This window comes from Artemia sp. Qi Xiang Cuo, chromosome 2 (assembly GCF_049724085.1).
Source record: "Artemia sp. Qi Xiang Cuo chromosome 2, ASM4972408v1, whole genome shotgun sequence".
NCBI classification, from domain to species: domain Eukaryota; kingdom Metazoa; phylum Arthropoda; class Branchiopoda; order Anostraca; family Artemiidae; genus Artemia; species Artemia sp. Qi Xiang Cuo.
Genome location: NC_142795.1, coordinates 13,362,892 through 13,380,547, shown reverse-complemented (window position 1 = coordinate 13,380,547; position 17,656 = coordinate 13,362,892). Strand labels below are relative to the sequence as shown.

Genomic DNA, 17,656 nt, shown 5'->3' with positions numbered 1-17,656 from the left:
TTAACAAATAAATGAAACCCAAAACTAACAGAGATTACAACAGATAGCCAAGTCAAACTCAAAACGAGCAAAAAGTTAAAGGAGTATGGCTGACAATACCCATGTCTTCTTCAGACCAGAAAACAATTTGCACTTTACTTGAAAAAAATAAATAATCGTGTATTGTCAGTTTGATATACATATTCTGATATCTATTCCTTATAGTCTTACGCTTGGAAAATTATTTGAATTTATTTCTACTCATTTTTGGATTAACGAGACTGTTTACTATTCTTTGACAAACTTGTTTTGTGGAAAAAGTTTTTAGAATTAGTTGCCGATCATTTTTTATTGACGCAATCTCTCTCGTATAAAAAATATTTTATATCTTTTTAATTTTTTTTTCTATTATACTGAATAATTTTCACTTTTAACATTCCTTGACTTTACTTACGCTCATTTTTGGTTTAGCCAGATTCTTTACTTTTCTTTAAAAACTTATGTTTCCCATTAACAAATACTATCTGTAAGTAATTGAAAATAAAAACTTTTTCAACTGAAAGTGAGGAACAGCCTCAAAATTTAAAACGAACTGAAATTATTACATATATGAAAGGGGTTGCCTACTCCATAAGACCTCACTCTTTAAGTTAAAGTTCTCTCTCCATGAAAAAATCCGATACTTGTTTGTTATACGCCACTGACTCAAGATTACGATGTGTAAAACTCGAGAACAAACTGGTTTCTTCGTTCCTTCAGAAACAAATTTGGGATATATATTTTCAAATTAGGGGGGGAGGGGGTAAAGTACGTACAATAATTCAGCGTATTGTAAAATAAGAATTGTTTTCTGACTTCAAACTATCCAAATACTTTACCCCTCCCCCTTAATGTGCAAATCTATAGCCAAAATTTATTTCTAAAGTATCGAAGAAATTAACGAAAAAACCGGTTTGTTTTCGAATTTTATACAACGTAAACTTGAGCGAGTGGCGCATAATACACAAGTACCAAAAGCCCTTCCCCCTACGGAAATTAAAAAAATAAAACTCAAATAAAATTCTCAAATTTGGAAAGCCTTATTTTCCACGGGGGTGTTTTCCGCGGGGAGGAGGGGGGTAATCGCCGGGGGAGGGGTAAACGCTGGCCACCAAATCCTATAATGATTTGAGTGTCCTAGACCAAATGTTAGCAAAATCAATGAATTTTTGGAGGTTTTGAGATTTCAGGGTCCTACAATAGGCTGGAAAATTAGGTTTATGAGGATTAAGTTGCATACACTAAGAATAAAAAAGGATGAAAAGGGAGAACCCATAAAATAAAATTCATGAAAAAATTATCACGGAAGACGTGATGTCTTAAAAAACATGATGCATTTTCGTTCTTTAAATGTAACATGGCATCAAAGTATGGAGATAACATAACGTCCACTCTTTGAAAAGAAAGTTTTGAAAAAAAAAATATTTGAAAAAAAATACAACAAAAAGAAAAAAGATAGCAAGAAAAAAAGAAAGAAAAAAAGATACAATTTTTTCCGCTTTACATCCAACGACACTTGCTAACGGTCAATATAATTGTTCATTAAATATAAAACTTTTATTTCTGCTCCCCTGAATCCACAATTTAGTCACGTTTACTTTGAGTGGCGAAAGTGGCGCGAGGGGGGGGGGGACAGGTTAACATGAACTATAAAATAGGTGACTGAACTGTGCAGACAATAGCAGATCGACTAATTTATTAAACTAAACAAACCACCGATATTCTGTCTTGATTTGGCAGGGGTGGCTGAAGCCAATGAGTCACCCTCAGATTCACCATTGTCATCATACGACGCAAATTCCTACTTATGGTCTAGTTGACTAATAGTACAAATAAAGCATTTGGAAATACTTTTGAATAGATGATTATCAAAAATCGATGATGAGCGATGATAAATCCGAATTTTGATAATCAGTTAATCTAGGTTCTGATAGAAGTCGGATCTCACTCTGTTATCCAGATTCCACATTACCGATTAAATAATCCCTTTAAGCGGGCAAATATACGATTCGCTTGGGGATCAAAAATGCTCAGATTTTTTTGGTTGGCAAAATTAAGCATAAAATAAATAAAGGGTTCATGTTTGTACACTGATAATAATATACTATCAGGATCAGACGGGTTTTCAAATAACTTTTTTTCCCAAACAATTTCCGATAAAAAAATCTAATTGTTTGAGGGATTGACCGATTCCCTTTGGGCTAGGATTTCCGAGACCGACACCGGTCTCGTCTAAGTGATAAATTTGGGTCAAAGTGATATATTCTATTTTGTTTTTGGCTAGCAAAAGTAAGCTCAAAATAAATAAAGCATTGATATTTATTGACTGCTAAAAATGTATGATTGGTGTTAGACTGATGTTCAAAGGAGTTCTTTTTTCCAAGAAATGTTCAGGGAATACTTTGAGAACTTCGTTTTCAATCAGACATACAGCTAAATTTTTTAAGACAAGGTCACATGATTCTTTTCGCCTGCTAAGTGTTCCCACTTCTATCAAAACTTAGCAATAAAAGGAAAGCCAGTGACTAATAACCCTCAGCCAAAAATCTTAACAAAACCAAATGACATACTTATTCTAATCAAGGCAAAACAGATATAGCAAGGCGTATAATCTCAACTATACTATATAAAAGACCACAACCGTATAGCACTTACTTAAAGACTGAATCAACCAAACCAGGGCAAAGAAACCATGCGTTACTTAATATCAAGCGGTGACTAATGCTATCTCATATAAAATGAGCTTTCTCCGAGTTTAACCATCAGAAAAACTCACTCAAAGAAGACTTTTCGACAAATCGACATCAAAATAGTCATTTATCATATTCATTATTTTTAGCTGTTTACTGTCTTATGTCGCATACATTAAGCGATTCATACTTCGTTTCGCAATAACATGATCACAAAAAAAAGCATTAAAGAACGATAAACCCTTTAGAAAAATGATTATTCTGGTATCCTTGCTGAAACAGCCGTCCCAAGTCAATGAATAAAAAAAAAAGTTTGACCTCTTCTTTCAAATATCCGAAACAAATATCATCTGTTCCTAACGCTTCTGAGATAAAAAAAAAAAAAAAAAAAAAAAAAAAAAAAAAAAAAAAAAAACTAAAGAACATCGGTAATCGAATAAATCACTGTGTCTTTTAAACTTCCTGTTTTTTCAATAAGTCACCCTTGATAGATGTTCTACTGGATTTCAAATTCAAACTCTCAGAGTTCTGTATTTAGTCCCTTTAATAATAATAACTATTATTATTCGGCCACGTTAAGTTACTAGTTTTTTCTCTCTTTAATTTGGTTTTTCACGTTCTCATTTAAACTGAGGGAAAACTGTTTTTGATTCATTTCTTTTTTACAAGAAAATAGTACTCAATCTTTAGTTATATACAATTAAAACATTTGCTCAAGAAAGCTATAATAATATGATATAATATCTATCGATACAAAAAGCCTTTATAGGCCTTATTAATGCAAAAATAGACAACAACATAAAATTTAAAAACAAAACAGACCCTTAAATCGTAACTAATAAATAAACAAATCAAAGACAATAGTCGCTATGTACCATACCGGTACAGACCAATTTTTCCAACTTATTAAACCCCATAAAACTTCCATAACTTAATATAGAATCCACCCAATCCTCTAATAACAGGGCAAAAAATTAGTGACAGTTTAAATCAATGATACACAAAAATGTGTTGACTGTTTGTAATAACATCATACAAATTACACCCAAGCCCCCTATGTACAGGGGGAAAAGGGAAAAGGAGTCAAAAACTTATCTCATCCTAGATCAACATCCCCTCCCCCAACGTACACACAAAACTGAAAGAAAATGTCATATCACAAAATCCTTAGTTTAGTCTCAATTGTCACTTTTAAAGTAACTCCTTCCTCCTTGAGATATAATATAATCTTCCCTGGTGATATCAATTTTACCGAAAACCCGCCATATTGCCTCCTTTTAATTGTATTTCCTGACATGAAGCTTAGCAGCCAAATTCAGGCAAATAATAGGAAGTTATGGGAGATCAATTTTAAAAATCACAAGTACCGTAAATGGTAAGACGGCTTCCTTCCCTCCTAAGTATCGTAATTCAAATGGTGTTACGTGACATTTTGAGACCAACGGAGACTTTTACCCTCCACACTCAGCCGATAGGCTTCATCCTATTTCCAGCATCTTAATTGGTTCGCAAGATTTGAATATATATATATTTTTTTTTTGCAAAATACCCTATATTCCTTTTCTGCAGTTGTTTAAAAACAAAGCTTTAAATACCCATAATATACCCTTTAATACCCATAATACCCTTTAAAGCTTTAAATACCCATATTGTTTTGGCCGTATCTTTGATACCTTAAAAAAAGCTTCTTTGTACAAGCAACTGGGTAAATAATGAATGTACTTACCATTGAGCAAATTAGGGTAGGAGCCAAGTCCAGTAGGCATTGCACTATTTGACATTCCCATATGCGGGCCAGCAGGAGCTCGCATATGCATCATTGGGTTTGCTGAATCAAAAATACCACATTAATAGCTTCATTTACTGTAAGTAGACTTGTTTGTAAATTAGTTTAAAATAATAGACCTGTTTAAATTCTGAGATTCTCAGAAGTTGCTAAGATAAGAGTAAGTATAAAATATTTAGTAATATAAAGCTGTAAAAGCATTGCTGCCGATCCAAACTTATTCATGCCAAACAAGATTTTCTTCATTAGCTGAAATGAAATCAAAATATCGTGTTCTTTTGGTTTTAGAAAAGGAACTTCGTGTAGCTATCTCATCATTGACGCCCCGATTTGATTAATTTCGCGTCAATAGGCAAGCAGAGCCATCTCATTAAGACATTTTTTCATTAAGACAGAAGAAATTGTGTGCTTGTATAATTTTATAAAATGGAAGGGAGCGCCATACGATGAATATTTCTAAGGGGGACGTGGTAAAATTAAGGTTGGAAACCCATGATCTAGGAGAACTATTCTTCATTCATAAAATATGGCCTAACCACCGTTCTTTCATCAAAACCCTAAAAAGTGGGGTCGAACCGTGCTAATGGTAACAAAATAAATAGAACTGAAATTTTGGAAACAATATGTAAATGCAAATAATTTACGAAAACGACACGTGAATTTGCACAATTTCAGAACAAGGAGACAAACACCCCTGAATGGTGATCCTGTTTTGGTCAAAATTGTAGCATCCAATTCAGGATGTCCAAGGACCCCCTCCCCCTAACATAATTTTCAAGCCCTAACTAACTAATTCAAGTAATCGTAATCTAATCTGAAACAAAAAGGTGATGGCAAAGAACGGCTTTAGACATTAAAATGTCATTACATTTCAAAGCAATTTCACGGTCTTTAATAACGTCAATCTAGAATTGAAAAAAACTTTTTAGCAGTTGCCAAGTCCTTATATTTCTAAATAACCTTTTAAATGAGGAAGCTGTCTACACCAAATAGCCCAAATAATAATCATTCTCCCAACAGCTGAGACAGATTACCTCCTATTCCGGATATTCCCTCATTCTTACCACAAATTAGCAGACAGTTGGCTCAAACTACTCGCGGTAATTAGCCAGAACTATGTTCCAAGAATTAAAATTATTGCAAAAAAAATGTTTACAAAATTCATAAAACTCGTACAAGCAATAAGTTGTGTTTGGTTTGGTTTCCTTTCTTTATTTTATGTATATTAGACAAAAAGTGCATTTTTCTTATTATAATGTCTTTTTCCTTTGATAAATGGTTCATAATAACATACCAAGAGACTTCAAGATCATAGAGCTAGAAACACTTATACTTCACTTTGCAATATGAAACCCCATCCATTAATCTGTATTCAATTTCTGCAACTATGTACATCGATGCCCTGCAAAAAGGATTCCCCGCAAGTACTATCAAAGAACTCTTTTTAACACCACCTCAAGAATATCCGAAGAATTGCGTTAGACGGTGCAAACATCACGGCATTTGGGCCTAAGCACACCCTTTTCAAGGACCAGAGTCCCAGTTCCCTATAAAATTACCCCCATTCCCTTCAAAGGCATTGGACATGCTTCCAGGCATTCCTATAACGTATGAAAAATATGGAAAAAAGATGTCTTGATAATTTTGCCGAGTTCTCTCAACGGTTTAAACACAAACGAAATTCAAATTTTTCTTGAGTTACTAATCTAATTCATTCATTAAATACAATTGCTTACTTATGAGTTCGGTTCGACTGAGTAGCATTGACAAGATAAGGGATTATTTACAAAAAGAGACTGAAATATAAATAAGGTGCTCATTACCCCTACCCCCTTTAAATAAAACACCTAAACAATCATATTAACTATTTGAGAAGGAGGAATAAATACAAATGGTAACACAGAGTGCATTTTGTCTCTCAAATTTGTAATTGATTAAAACTCCATAAATAAAACTACTGCTCAATTAAAACATTGAATTGGCAAACTAATAAACCATTAAATATACCCATAAAAAATTAATCAGATACTTACGTCAAGGAGGTGAATTAAAGTAGAATTATGCTCCCATTACATACCCAAAAATGAGTTAGTTGCACTATCAATTTATATGAAAGTTGTTAAAGGACCAAGCAGAGTGAAAATAAAACCTGATTTTTGAAATTAAGTGGAAACTCACAAAATTTTATCTATCTTTAAAAATTGGGAAAAGGCAAGAATTCAATTTTTAATGAAAAGGACCCCATCTGGAGTTATTCAGTTTTTGGTAGTAGTGGCGCTAAATTTGAAAAGGAAGAAACGAGGGTGAAAAATCACCAGAAAAAGAGCTAAAACAAATGGCAGATAAAAGCCTAAGAAGGTGTAGCTGTCATTTGAAGGTGTTGGAAACCGATTCGTATAGATTGAAGTATTAAGGACAACAAGCGCTGCCAACTTTAACTAATTAGTTTTGCTTATTTATTGTTCATGGCTCAATTTGGCAAAACTGACCAAACTTAGATTCTGCCCTTCAAAATTTAAAAAAAAAAGAAAATTTAAAAGAATCGCAGTTTTCAGGAAGGATATGAAAAGGCGTAAGACCGGTCTAGGGGAGCGGAGGGGGCGCAATTCTTACTTTTGTGTCCTTGGTACTTAAAAAAAGAAAAAAAACTAAAACCCTTTCAAAATTCCATAACCGATTGCAAACATTATTTAGACCCAAACAATATTTAACTGATTACTCACGCTGAGGAGGCTGATTCGACTGAGCAGCATTTAACTGAACCAAAGCCTGTAAATTATTCATAGCATGTGATGTAGAATTAGATTCCACGCCAGCAATAAGATCAGCCAGAGTCATGGCGCCAGTTGGCGGTCCCAGTGTAGGAGAGCCAACTTGTCGTCCATGCATAGGTCTTTCTTTATCGACGTAATTTCCAAATTGTGACGACATATTGAAGTCAGGGACTGCCACATTGTAAGCCTTAAAAACAAATAGAATTTGATTCCATAGAAGTAAATACAATAGAAGGTAATGTGTATCAATTACGGTATAGTGGAATACAAATATCTAGTTGTAACAAATTGGAATTAATTATGATAAAAAAAATCACCTTGGCTATAAATTACGACCAGAAAGTCTCATATTAATGATAAAATTCATTTCAAAGATTGACAAAGTAAATTTAAGACAGTTTTTTTGGCGCAAAATACGCGTATATGTAACAAAAAAGTTGGTCCAGTGCCCAAGTAATTGTTTCAAGATAATTATCATTTGGAATATATTAAATTAATTTTCTACAAAATTAAGCCAAACAACTGTGGAGAAAAAGTGTTTCATGTGGCTATAATCACCTATAAAAATTCCAAATCTATCAGCGACAGACATTATGGCTTAACCAAGCAAAAACATTGCTAAGCAAGGAAATTATCTTCAAGGAACACAGAGGAACCCTTTCATTATGTACTTACTATGATATTTATGCTCAGAAATTGGTTAAAGCAAACAAAGATAAGAAAATATCTTTAAAAACACCAGAAGCTAGACAACATATCAGTAGAGAACCATTTACATTTGGTTCAGATCTGGAGCATTGTATTACGAATGAACTTCACAAACATCTCCAAAAAGGTCTAAAATAACTGTATCTTCTGCTCATCTCTTCAAATAATACAGAAGAAAGTTCAGAAAAGAAGGATGCACTAACAATTCGAAGTCCATGTTCATTTTTTATGCTAATTTGCTTTTCAAAGGGTAAGAGGCATAAAGCTAAGAGGAAACGTTAGTTATAAACACAAATAACATAACTATGTTTTTAATGCGAAAGGTCCTGAAACCTGTTAATCTTTAGATGTGAATATGTACGAAAACTGAACGTGGACTTTGAGCGTTCTAATCGTTTACAGTTGTATTTTAGTATTTGTGCTCCTCCCTTCTTTTGAAATCAGCTGTGGACTTTATGAATTGACAGACATTGGGAAGGGAAAGAAGCTGTTATGGGAAAGGATGTCGTTCTAGATGCTTGATGAAAACGTACTGGGTCTAATGCTTCAATGTATCACCAGAAGAATGTACTTGGATTAACTTAGAAAAAGAAAAAAATTGACTAGTTTTAGAATGCCTGTTTTCGTGATATGTCCTCCTGCACAGGTTCTGTGTTTGCCTATAGCATATATCCGTCATTGTGGTCTAGACTTCAATGTGCTACCAGGGGATGGTACAGCTTCTATTGCAATTGAAACGAATCAAGCACCAACCGATATCACAGACATAGTGTGATATCGACAATCCTTTGAAACGCAACTTGTGATTGATAAAACAGTCGGTCATAAATGCGTTAAAACCTTTTGCGCCCGTGGGGAGAGAGTCACATTCAATTTTGACAATGTAATAGAAGGCGGCTACTGAACTCAGACCGGTAGGTATTGTGTAGATCAAATGTGAATGTTGTGGAACAGAGTCAAACGACACGTTTGGCTCTGTTCAAGAACTGTTCCAGTGTTGTCGAGAATACACGAATCAGTGTTATCTGATCTGTCGAGATGGCTTTTTGGGATCAACAATCTCTTATTCTGATTTTTAGACTGAGGTTGAAAGTTGAATATAAACTGATGCATGTTTATGATACAACCACCACAACGAAACACAAAGGAAAATGACAGATAATAAAATCCACGGTTAGGAGACAAGCGACATCGAGGATCATATCGAGTTGTACGATACAGTCATACGAGTCATACATAAACGGAAATGACGCGCAACGAACTCTATGGTTAGAAGAGAAGCAACTGCTAGAATAACAAGGAATCCCAGGAGAATACGAATCCTAGAAAATAAAGGGTTCTGTGAAGGATTACTAGGTTGCTAGCTACCGCTGCAACCCGGATAAATAAGAAAAAGGAATTGAATTCACGCAAGAATTTCTTAATTCACAGACAAAATCAATGACCCCAAACAGCATAACAGAAGCCAATAAACAGGCAACAACAAGAATCACATTGAATCACAAACGAAAATGCTATACAACAAAAGCTGCGAGGCGCTCTCAAAAAGAGTCCCAAATTTCTCTCTCGCTCTAGCACTTGTTCACCGATGCCTAACACCGTGAATGGTTAGACCGTTGCTCACGTGGTAACCATGCGTTAAACACATACCAACAATATTTTTTCATTTTCACATGGGATCCCAATCTAGCCCATGTCCATCGCTTAGCATTCAAGCTTCTCTCTTCAGGGAGTTATAAAGTGACGTAGCCAAAGCAAATTACTGGGGAATAGCTGGAAAAGATTTTTTTACCTCTGACGTCATGCAAAATTATACAAGGTGATGAACGAATCCGAACAACTAAAGCAAAAGGCACGTGGAAAATGTCTGAGGTAATGATGAAAGACAATGAAGCACAACGATGTTTGCGGTTAGAAGACAGGCGACACCTAGAATCTCATCGAATCATAAAATATTATGACGCGTAACAAAATCTGTGGTTAGAAGAGAAGCAACAGCGAGAATCACAACGAATCCCAGGAGAAAACAAAGCCTACAAAATATATAATTCATTCAAGAATAAACAGAAAGGAAGAATTGAACGCACGCCAAAACTTCTTAATTCAGTTGAAATTGCCGATTTGACACCTTATGACTTAAAACTAAGGAATAACACAATCATCATGCCATTTTGTAATTTGAAAATCAGTATATACAGGCGTGCCGAGTGCCAGGGCCGGAACAAAGCTCGGGCTCCCGTTACAAGTAAGTTAATTGCGAATAAATCTATGAGGATTCTTAATAAGAGCTTGAGATCCATTGAAAACAACACCAGATCGATAAGGACAGTAGATAATTGGAATTACAATGGTCGAAAACCCTTGACAATAAGTCTTAACCCCTTCATTTTAAAAACCCAAGAAAATGATAGTTTAGCCTGTATGCCATTGATGTTTCTCCATTTTTTTCCCCTTCTGCTGCTAGTAGGATACTGGAATACCCTGAAGGGCTGTTCAATGGCTTATTTGAAATCTAATTATAATATCTATGCGTATTTCATAAATTCGTTTTGACATCAAAACCATAGTTTCAATTTATTTTTTTTTTGGGGGGAGGGTGTCATCTACATACTATTATCTACATGATGTAATGGCATCATGCTGAATTCCTCGTAAAATGGTGGTTTGACCTTGGTTCAAACAAAGAAAAATCCTGTTAAAAAGCTGGTAAAAAGCGAACCACGATCCATAGTAGCCAAATTTTGAGACACCAGTTTGTAAATCATGGTGGCAGCAGCATACGCAACCTAGTAAAGAACAAACTCGAGCCCATAGTAACTGAAAATTTAAAAGTGCTTGGAAAAAAACTCAAGTAAGGAGGAATCTGCCTTTGAAGCTGATTCAGGAATGGTAACTGTAATATCCGTTGATCTTAAAGCTGAAACTTTACTGCGAAAACAAGTTTATGGAATTCTCGAAACATAGCCTGAAGTCCCTCAAAAATGGTATTGGATGGCAACGGATCGAAGTGAAGAGCGTACCATTGGAATTAGCATGGTCGGATCTTTTTGGAATCTTTTTTGGAATAATTACAGCCTACCACCTTGAACAACAGGGAAAATCTATTTTTTGCATGGGAAGTATGGATGTGTCTACTCTTCTTTCAACTTTTCTTTTCTTTGCAGCTATGGGTCACTGGAACATTATAGAGAGCTATTTAAGGGCTTATCCAAAAGTAAATTTTATATCTAAGTGCTTTTATAGAAATTGGCATTGGTGATTAAAACAATATTTAATTTTTGACAAGACTGCGTCTTCGTATACAAGATCTACTCAAGAGGGTCACAAGTGACAAAAAGGAAGATTACTTGCTCCCAAAACTGATAAATAGGTCTAAATCCCACATGACTGGAAGAGCTTAAGACAATAATCTTTTGAAATGTTGCTTCTCTGGGGGTATAACGTCATATCTCAGTGACACTGCTGCCTGTTTTTTTGTGGTTTGGTCTTTACTGGATTTCAATAAAAAAAAAAAAAAATCAAATGCGTTTATATTCTTGTCAAGTGTTACATCACTGCTTAATCAACAGTAAGCAACCAAGTTAGCTACAGTTGGTCTCGTTGATGACCGGACAAATAACGACACCATCAAAACTTGAGTGCACTTTTTCTAAAATACGGTCAAACAAACGAAACAGGGGACTTAACAAGAGGGCAAAATATACACTACTGCAAAACATGCACTATTGTTATACAGTACTTCCTACATCGAAAGATTAAGTTTATCTCCTAGCGCTCTAACAGTCAATTGACAATGCTCAAACTAAGCCAACAACAGCTTCACCAATCAAACCAACATATCGATCTTAAGTGTTTACTGTATTTCATTCGACTTGGCCTTTGTTTTTAACTCTTTTTTTAGTTCTTATTTGTCTGTGCTATACCTAAGCCCGTCAATACTATTGCAAATGATCCTAGCTTCGTGGCTTCACAATTTTCATAGCTTTCCTGATTCCTGATATTGCAAGCATTCCTGATTTGTTAAAAAAAAATAATTCAAAATTGCAAAAAAATGCTGGGCTAATTAAAAGTAATCAGATTCTTATTTTAAATTAGACTATTGTCAGAAATCAATGAGGCAGCCAAGGATATTAAAAAGTATTCTACAACACTTCAAGCCTATATTTAAATTGACACATCCATATCAAGAATAAGCTATAGCTATGTTATTCTGGCCACATACTTGCATGACAACAAAGCTGCATGATTGTGCTTCATACGGTTTATTTTCTGAATGCAAGCGGTTAGTAGCATCTGGTGAAGATTTAGAAGCTGTGAACTTCGTAAATGAAACACCGTTGCATAAAGCGGTGCCCTATAACCGTTTTGAGATAGCAAAATACTTTCTAAAAAACGGTGCAAATCCAAATGCTAAAAATCGACTCCTTGAGACGCCTCTTCATCTAGCTGCTAGCTCTGGAAGAGCTGAAATTTGTAAGCTCCTCATCTCGTTCGGTGCAGATATAGATCCGCTAAATATAAAAGGACAAACACCTTTATATTCTGCTATAGGTAGCGCAATAATTTCTCTCGAAGTTGTTCAAACCCTGCTAGAAGCTGGAGCACCCCAAATATCCAGCATAAAAAGCAAGAAACAGTATTACACACTGCTGCTAAGAATGGTAGATTGGATATTTGTAAGGAACTTGTCTCCTACGGTGCAAGTGTAAATGCTTTAAATAGTTTAAAAAGAACTCCACTACAAGTGGCTGTTAAGAACAAACGCTATAAAATCATCAACTATTTTCTAAAAGAAAAGGCAAGGCTAAATGTTGTTGGTGCCATCGAAAAACAATACCGTGATACACTAAAGAAGGCCATAAAAAATGACGACATTGAAATGGCAAGACTTTTAACCGGTCGCAACGTGACTTACAACTCACTTGAACTTTCCATCGTAAAATATTTATCAGAACAAGAACAAAAAACAAATGAAAAGGTAGAGGGAATCGAAGGCGAATATCATCCAATGCCTCAGAATACAGAAAGAGACAAAGATAGTACAGTACTTGAGTGGATTAAAGATTGCTTAAGAATCTCCCTCAAAAGTGACTCTATTGAGATGCTATATTCCTTGCTTCTTTTTTTCTGTAAATTAGGACCAAAATCTACATTGAAATCAAAGTGTCGTGAATATGTCATGGCGAATCATGAAACATACGATAAATTTGACATCAACAATTGGGATATTCCACAAAATCTTAAATATTACCTACTCTATGACGAGGAGTTAAGGATTCTACTTGATAATTTTTACAAAAATTTACCTAATCATTTCAGGCCAGTTAAGTTACTGGCTTGCGACGCAGAAGTAGCCAGCGACGTAAAAGTAGTCGCATTCAAGCGAAAAAAAAGTAGCTATGAGTTAGACAAGCCTTTAAAACGATTTAAGCCTTTAAAATGTTGAAGGAGGCTTACATGGTACAAAAAGATGGGTTTGAAGAAATAAACCTGAAATTTAAAAGAACAAGAATGACCTCTTAGAACAAGACTAACTCTCAATTTGGCACAACCAGAGCTGAATACTTTGACGGACTAACAGTTTCTTTAAAGTTTTCTGGCCTGAAAAAAACGATCAAGATAGGTCACGACTTTAGAATGATCCATTTAGAGCCTTAATTTTCGAAAAACATTTTTCATATGAATGATCTTACATTCATATGTATTTCAAGGGCAACTTTTATCATTTTTCCCAGGGGTGATCGTATCGTTTTTGCTATCTATGACGCATGCGAAATTATACAAGGTTACGAATAAATCCTAATACTCAAAGCAAAAGGCATGGAAAAGATATCTGCGGTAAAGAAGAAGGAAAATGAAGCACAACGAAATCTGAGGGTAGAAGATATGCGACGAGCATCATAACAAACCCCAACGTAAATCACGGTCGAAAAGGATACATAACAAAATCTACGGTTAGATGACAAGCAACATATCACAACAGATCGCAAATGAATATGAGACATAAAAAAACTTGCGGTAAGAAGAAAACAAACAAAATTATAACAGAAGGAAGGAACGCATTATTGCAGCGCGGCTCAAAACAGAAGTAGGTAGAACTAACCATCTTGAGGTACAGGAGCTCGGGTGTGATGGCGCTACAAGAAGTTAACGAGATTGGAATTTTTGGAGATATCAAAATGTGTGCCGTTTACGCCAAAATGGTGACATTCATGCTAAAAGATATTCGACTTGCCCGTCAGAGCCATGGCGAGAAAGCTTTATGTTGCACTTCTTTGTAACTGATTCTTGGCCAGCAGCCCATTTAAGTGCCATTAAATGGTGCAAACAAATTCGCAAAATAACATTAGACAGCTTTTCAGCTCTTTGAAAAACTCATGGTGCAAGTAAAGATGATTTAGATATACTCCAAATTGTTCAAAAAAACAATTAATGCAATATTGTTTTATGTAGTAATACATACCTCTGCTTTGGCCTTGGACAAGGTTCAACCATAAAAAATCAAAGTCAGTTTTACCGTCGGTTAAAGTCAGTTTTCTTATTAGTTTTACCGATGTTTTTCTGCGCCTTACCGGTTTTGTCCAAAATTTAAGCAGTCTTATTTAAACCCAGGAAAAATCACAAAAGGATTAGCTGAATCCAACCTCAGTCACATCGTACACTAACCAGCAGCCCTTTTAGGGGCTACAAATTAATTGAATGACACAAAATGTGAATATCATGGAACCCCAAATTACAAAAAAAAAAAAAAAACCAGAAGTATAAAACAGGGTGAAAAGAGATTGTGTAAAGTTATTAAGACCACTAAAGAGCATAAACTACAATTAAACATTATTTTTGGCCAGTTTGTGACTAATCTTTTATTGTTAAAACACTAACACAAGTAAAATATATTTGACAAGCCACATAGACTTGGAATGTAGATACATAGATAAACAGCCACTTCAAAACCATCATAACCTACCAATTTAAATTAACAGTGTAAAGTAGTCTTCATAGGTTTGCATTTTCGAAGCTTGCCGCTTTGTTTAAGAAATATTAAAGTTTAAATAAATAAACAAAATATTTCTGATTATCTCAAAACTGTGTTGTACTTCCATCAACTAGTTTTGCCTCAAAATTGGGCATTCCGTGGCTTCTCGCCCTGCTGTCGAACTATTTTCCAAATATTTATAAAAACAAATATCAAAATTAAAAACTTTTGTTTTTACATATATCTCATAAAAAAGGACAAGAATTTACTGCAGAAGGGGAGGTCATTCCCTCATAGACCGTTAAATTATACACAAATAAAAATAGGTAAAATTCAAAGATAAAAATACTATTTAACCATCTAATTTTTCTGATCTAAGAGAGAAGATTATGAGACTGCCTTTCAGAAAACCCGTCTTCCCTCTTTATTGGTTCAGTTTTTTCACCTATTGTTAAGAATTCCTTTGAAGAAACAATTCTTTTTTAAAGATTTAAAAAAGGAGGCACCAAGAAAAAAATAAAACAATCACCATTCTTTGTAAATACTTTAATACGAGATGTAGCAGAAATGTGTAACAATATAAGTAAGATTTCGTTAAAGGGCAGGGGGGGTGGGCAAAGAAGACAAATTATGTGAACTAAAAAACTTTAAAAAGCGCGTCCAAAATTTGTTTACATTCATTTTGGTTACTACTTACGAGTCAAACAAACATTTCGAGGGGGGGGGTTCAAACTCTCTAAATCCCCCCCCCTGGATACGGCCTTAATTAGATAATATTCCGCAAAATGAAAATATTGTAGACGCCCTTTTTATACCATGCATTGAGGGCTGGATGTCCTTTGACTCCTTCTATGCTAAATATTTTGGCACTGAAAAATAATGTAAATGTCCTTTTGATTTGATCAGATTTGAGAATTTTGAATCTCCCTCCTCTCCCTCTCGTCTGGTCCCGACACTTTTGGCATCGAATTTTCAATAGTTAATGGAAAACAATAACAAACCTGGTGAATGGAACGCAGTCCAAGCTGATTGGTCAAGTCTGGTGTAGGAGTACGGTGGGGATAACCATTTGTGAGATCAGTAGATGCCAAAGCCGAAGTAAGGGCCTAAAAATAATAACAATGATAACAAAAATAATATTAATAATAAAAAATAGCAATAGTAATATAATAATTATAACATTATAAGATAAAAAAACAATAATAACAGTAACAAAAGAAAACACTTAAAAAATAAGGATGTCAAGCCACTATTCCAAGAAGTCTCAACCAACTAATCTCAATTCATCATAGTGGAGTTTTTTTTTTTATAAAACAATACTTATTAAGGACCAGAATAGTCCAAATTATATTTTCTTCGCTTACTTGTTCTTTTCAGGGCTTCTTTTTCGGAAAAATTTCAGAAAATAATGGTTTTCAAAACATTAGGGATGAATCTCGCATGAATATAAACGTCAAATTTGCACAGAAGTTGAATGTAATTTAAAACCAGAAACGCTGATTTACTAGTTTTTATGTGACATTGAATTAACCTGATTTTGTTGCAAGTTAGGAGGCAAGCAAAACTGGATGCGATCAAAGCGCAGTCTGCTACAATGTAGATTATCCTTTTTATTTTGAAAATATTCAATGGCGTTACATTATTTACAATTAAAAATTGTTATGTTTCTACTCTTCTAACTAAATAATAATAACGATAATTAAATATTTAATAATAAAAGAACTTCGTAATTTAATAATGAAAGAATTTGAATTAGATTAATTTTTTTTTATGAAATAAAAATTTAAAAAGAATAAAAATGGTTTTATAATAAAAGAATTTAGTAATAACAATAAAAGAACTTGATAATAATAATAAACGAACTAAATAAATAGTTTAGATCAATCCTGCAACTATTGATAACCTGCAGTTGACTAATGGTATTCATGAAATTTAGTTCTGAAAATCTCGGGCAAAGGGCACTGTTCTTGTACTGCTATCGTTTGTCCACTGAGCTGCTGAAATCGGTGCCTGAGAAAAACTACGTGTGTTGGGCCCTTAAGGGTCAGACTTGTATGCACCAGTTTTTCCCCTAAATCGCACAAGAAATAATTCCTCGGGTACTTCAAAAATTTATCCAGCTTCCCCTCCTTCTTATTAAACTTCTGATTTAAGTCTCTTATTGATCAAGCCGGGATAAGTCAGAAGTCTTGTGCCACTTGCTGAGCTAGCTTTTTCGAGATTGCTACGAACAACCCACAGTTTAAAATTTGACCTAAAAATCCCCCCTCCATTGTCCTCCAGTGCCCATACACGGATCTAGGAAAAAACACTACGTTTGCTGATTTTGTCGTTTCGTTTTTTTATTATTGGCTTCATGAAACAACTGAAAAAAAAATGCAAACCAACAACAATTAATCAACTAGGTGTAAACCCTAGAGCCATATCCACACATTTTGGGTGGGTGGCGGGGGGGGGGGGGGTTCAATTAAGCTGAAAGCGAATAAAAAATCAATTCTTTAAAATACCTTTGATAAGAAATAAGAATGATGTAAACATTTTGTTGTTATTATAGCTAGTTCAGAAAGGGGTTTTGCACCAAAATAATCCAAATTTTCAAAAAGGTTGAAGTCATATTCCTGGGAAACAACATGTCCTGTAGTGGCGCAGTGGGTTTGACCTTAGCTTAGTAATATGAGCCCCAGTGATCGAACCTTGCTGTAGCAGC

At 34.6% G+C, this 17,656-nt stretch overlaps 1 protein-coding gene across 1 annotated transcript in view; it reads right to left on the bottom strand.

Annotated features, from left to right (window-relative positions):
• mei-P26 (E3 ubiquitin-protein ligase meiotic P26) overlaps nucleotides 1–17,656 on the bottom strand; it is a 104,864-nt gene that overhangs the window by 46,124 nt on the left and 41,084 nt on the right. Inside the window, exons 10-12 of the mRNA XM_089099162.1 lie at nucleotides 15,951–16,055; nucleotides 7,218–7,455; nucleotides 4,435–4,536 (exon numbers count right to left, since the gene is read on the bottom strand). Of these exons, the coding sequence (XP_088955288.1) occupies nucleotides 4,435–4,536; nucleotides 7,218–7,455; nucleotides 15,951–16,055 (445 nt within the window). The remainder of the gene's footprint in view (nucleotides 1–4,434; nucleotides 4,537–7,217; nucleotides 7,456–15,950; nucleotides 16,056–17,656) is intronic.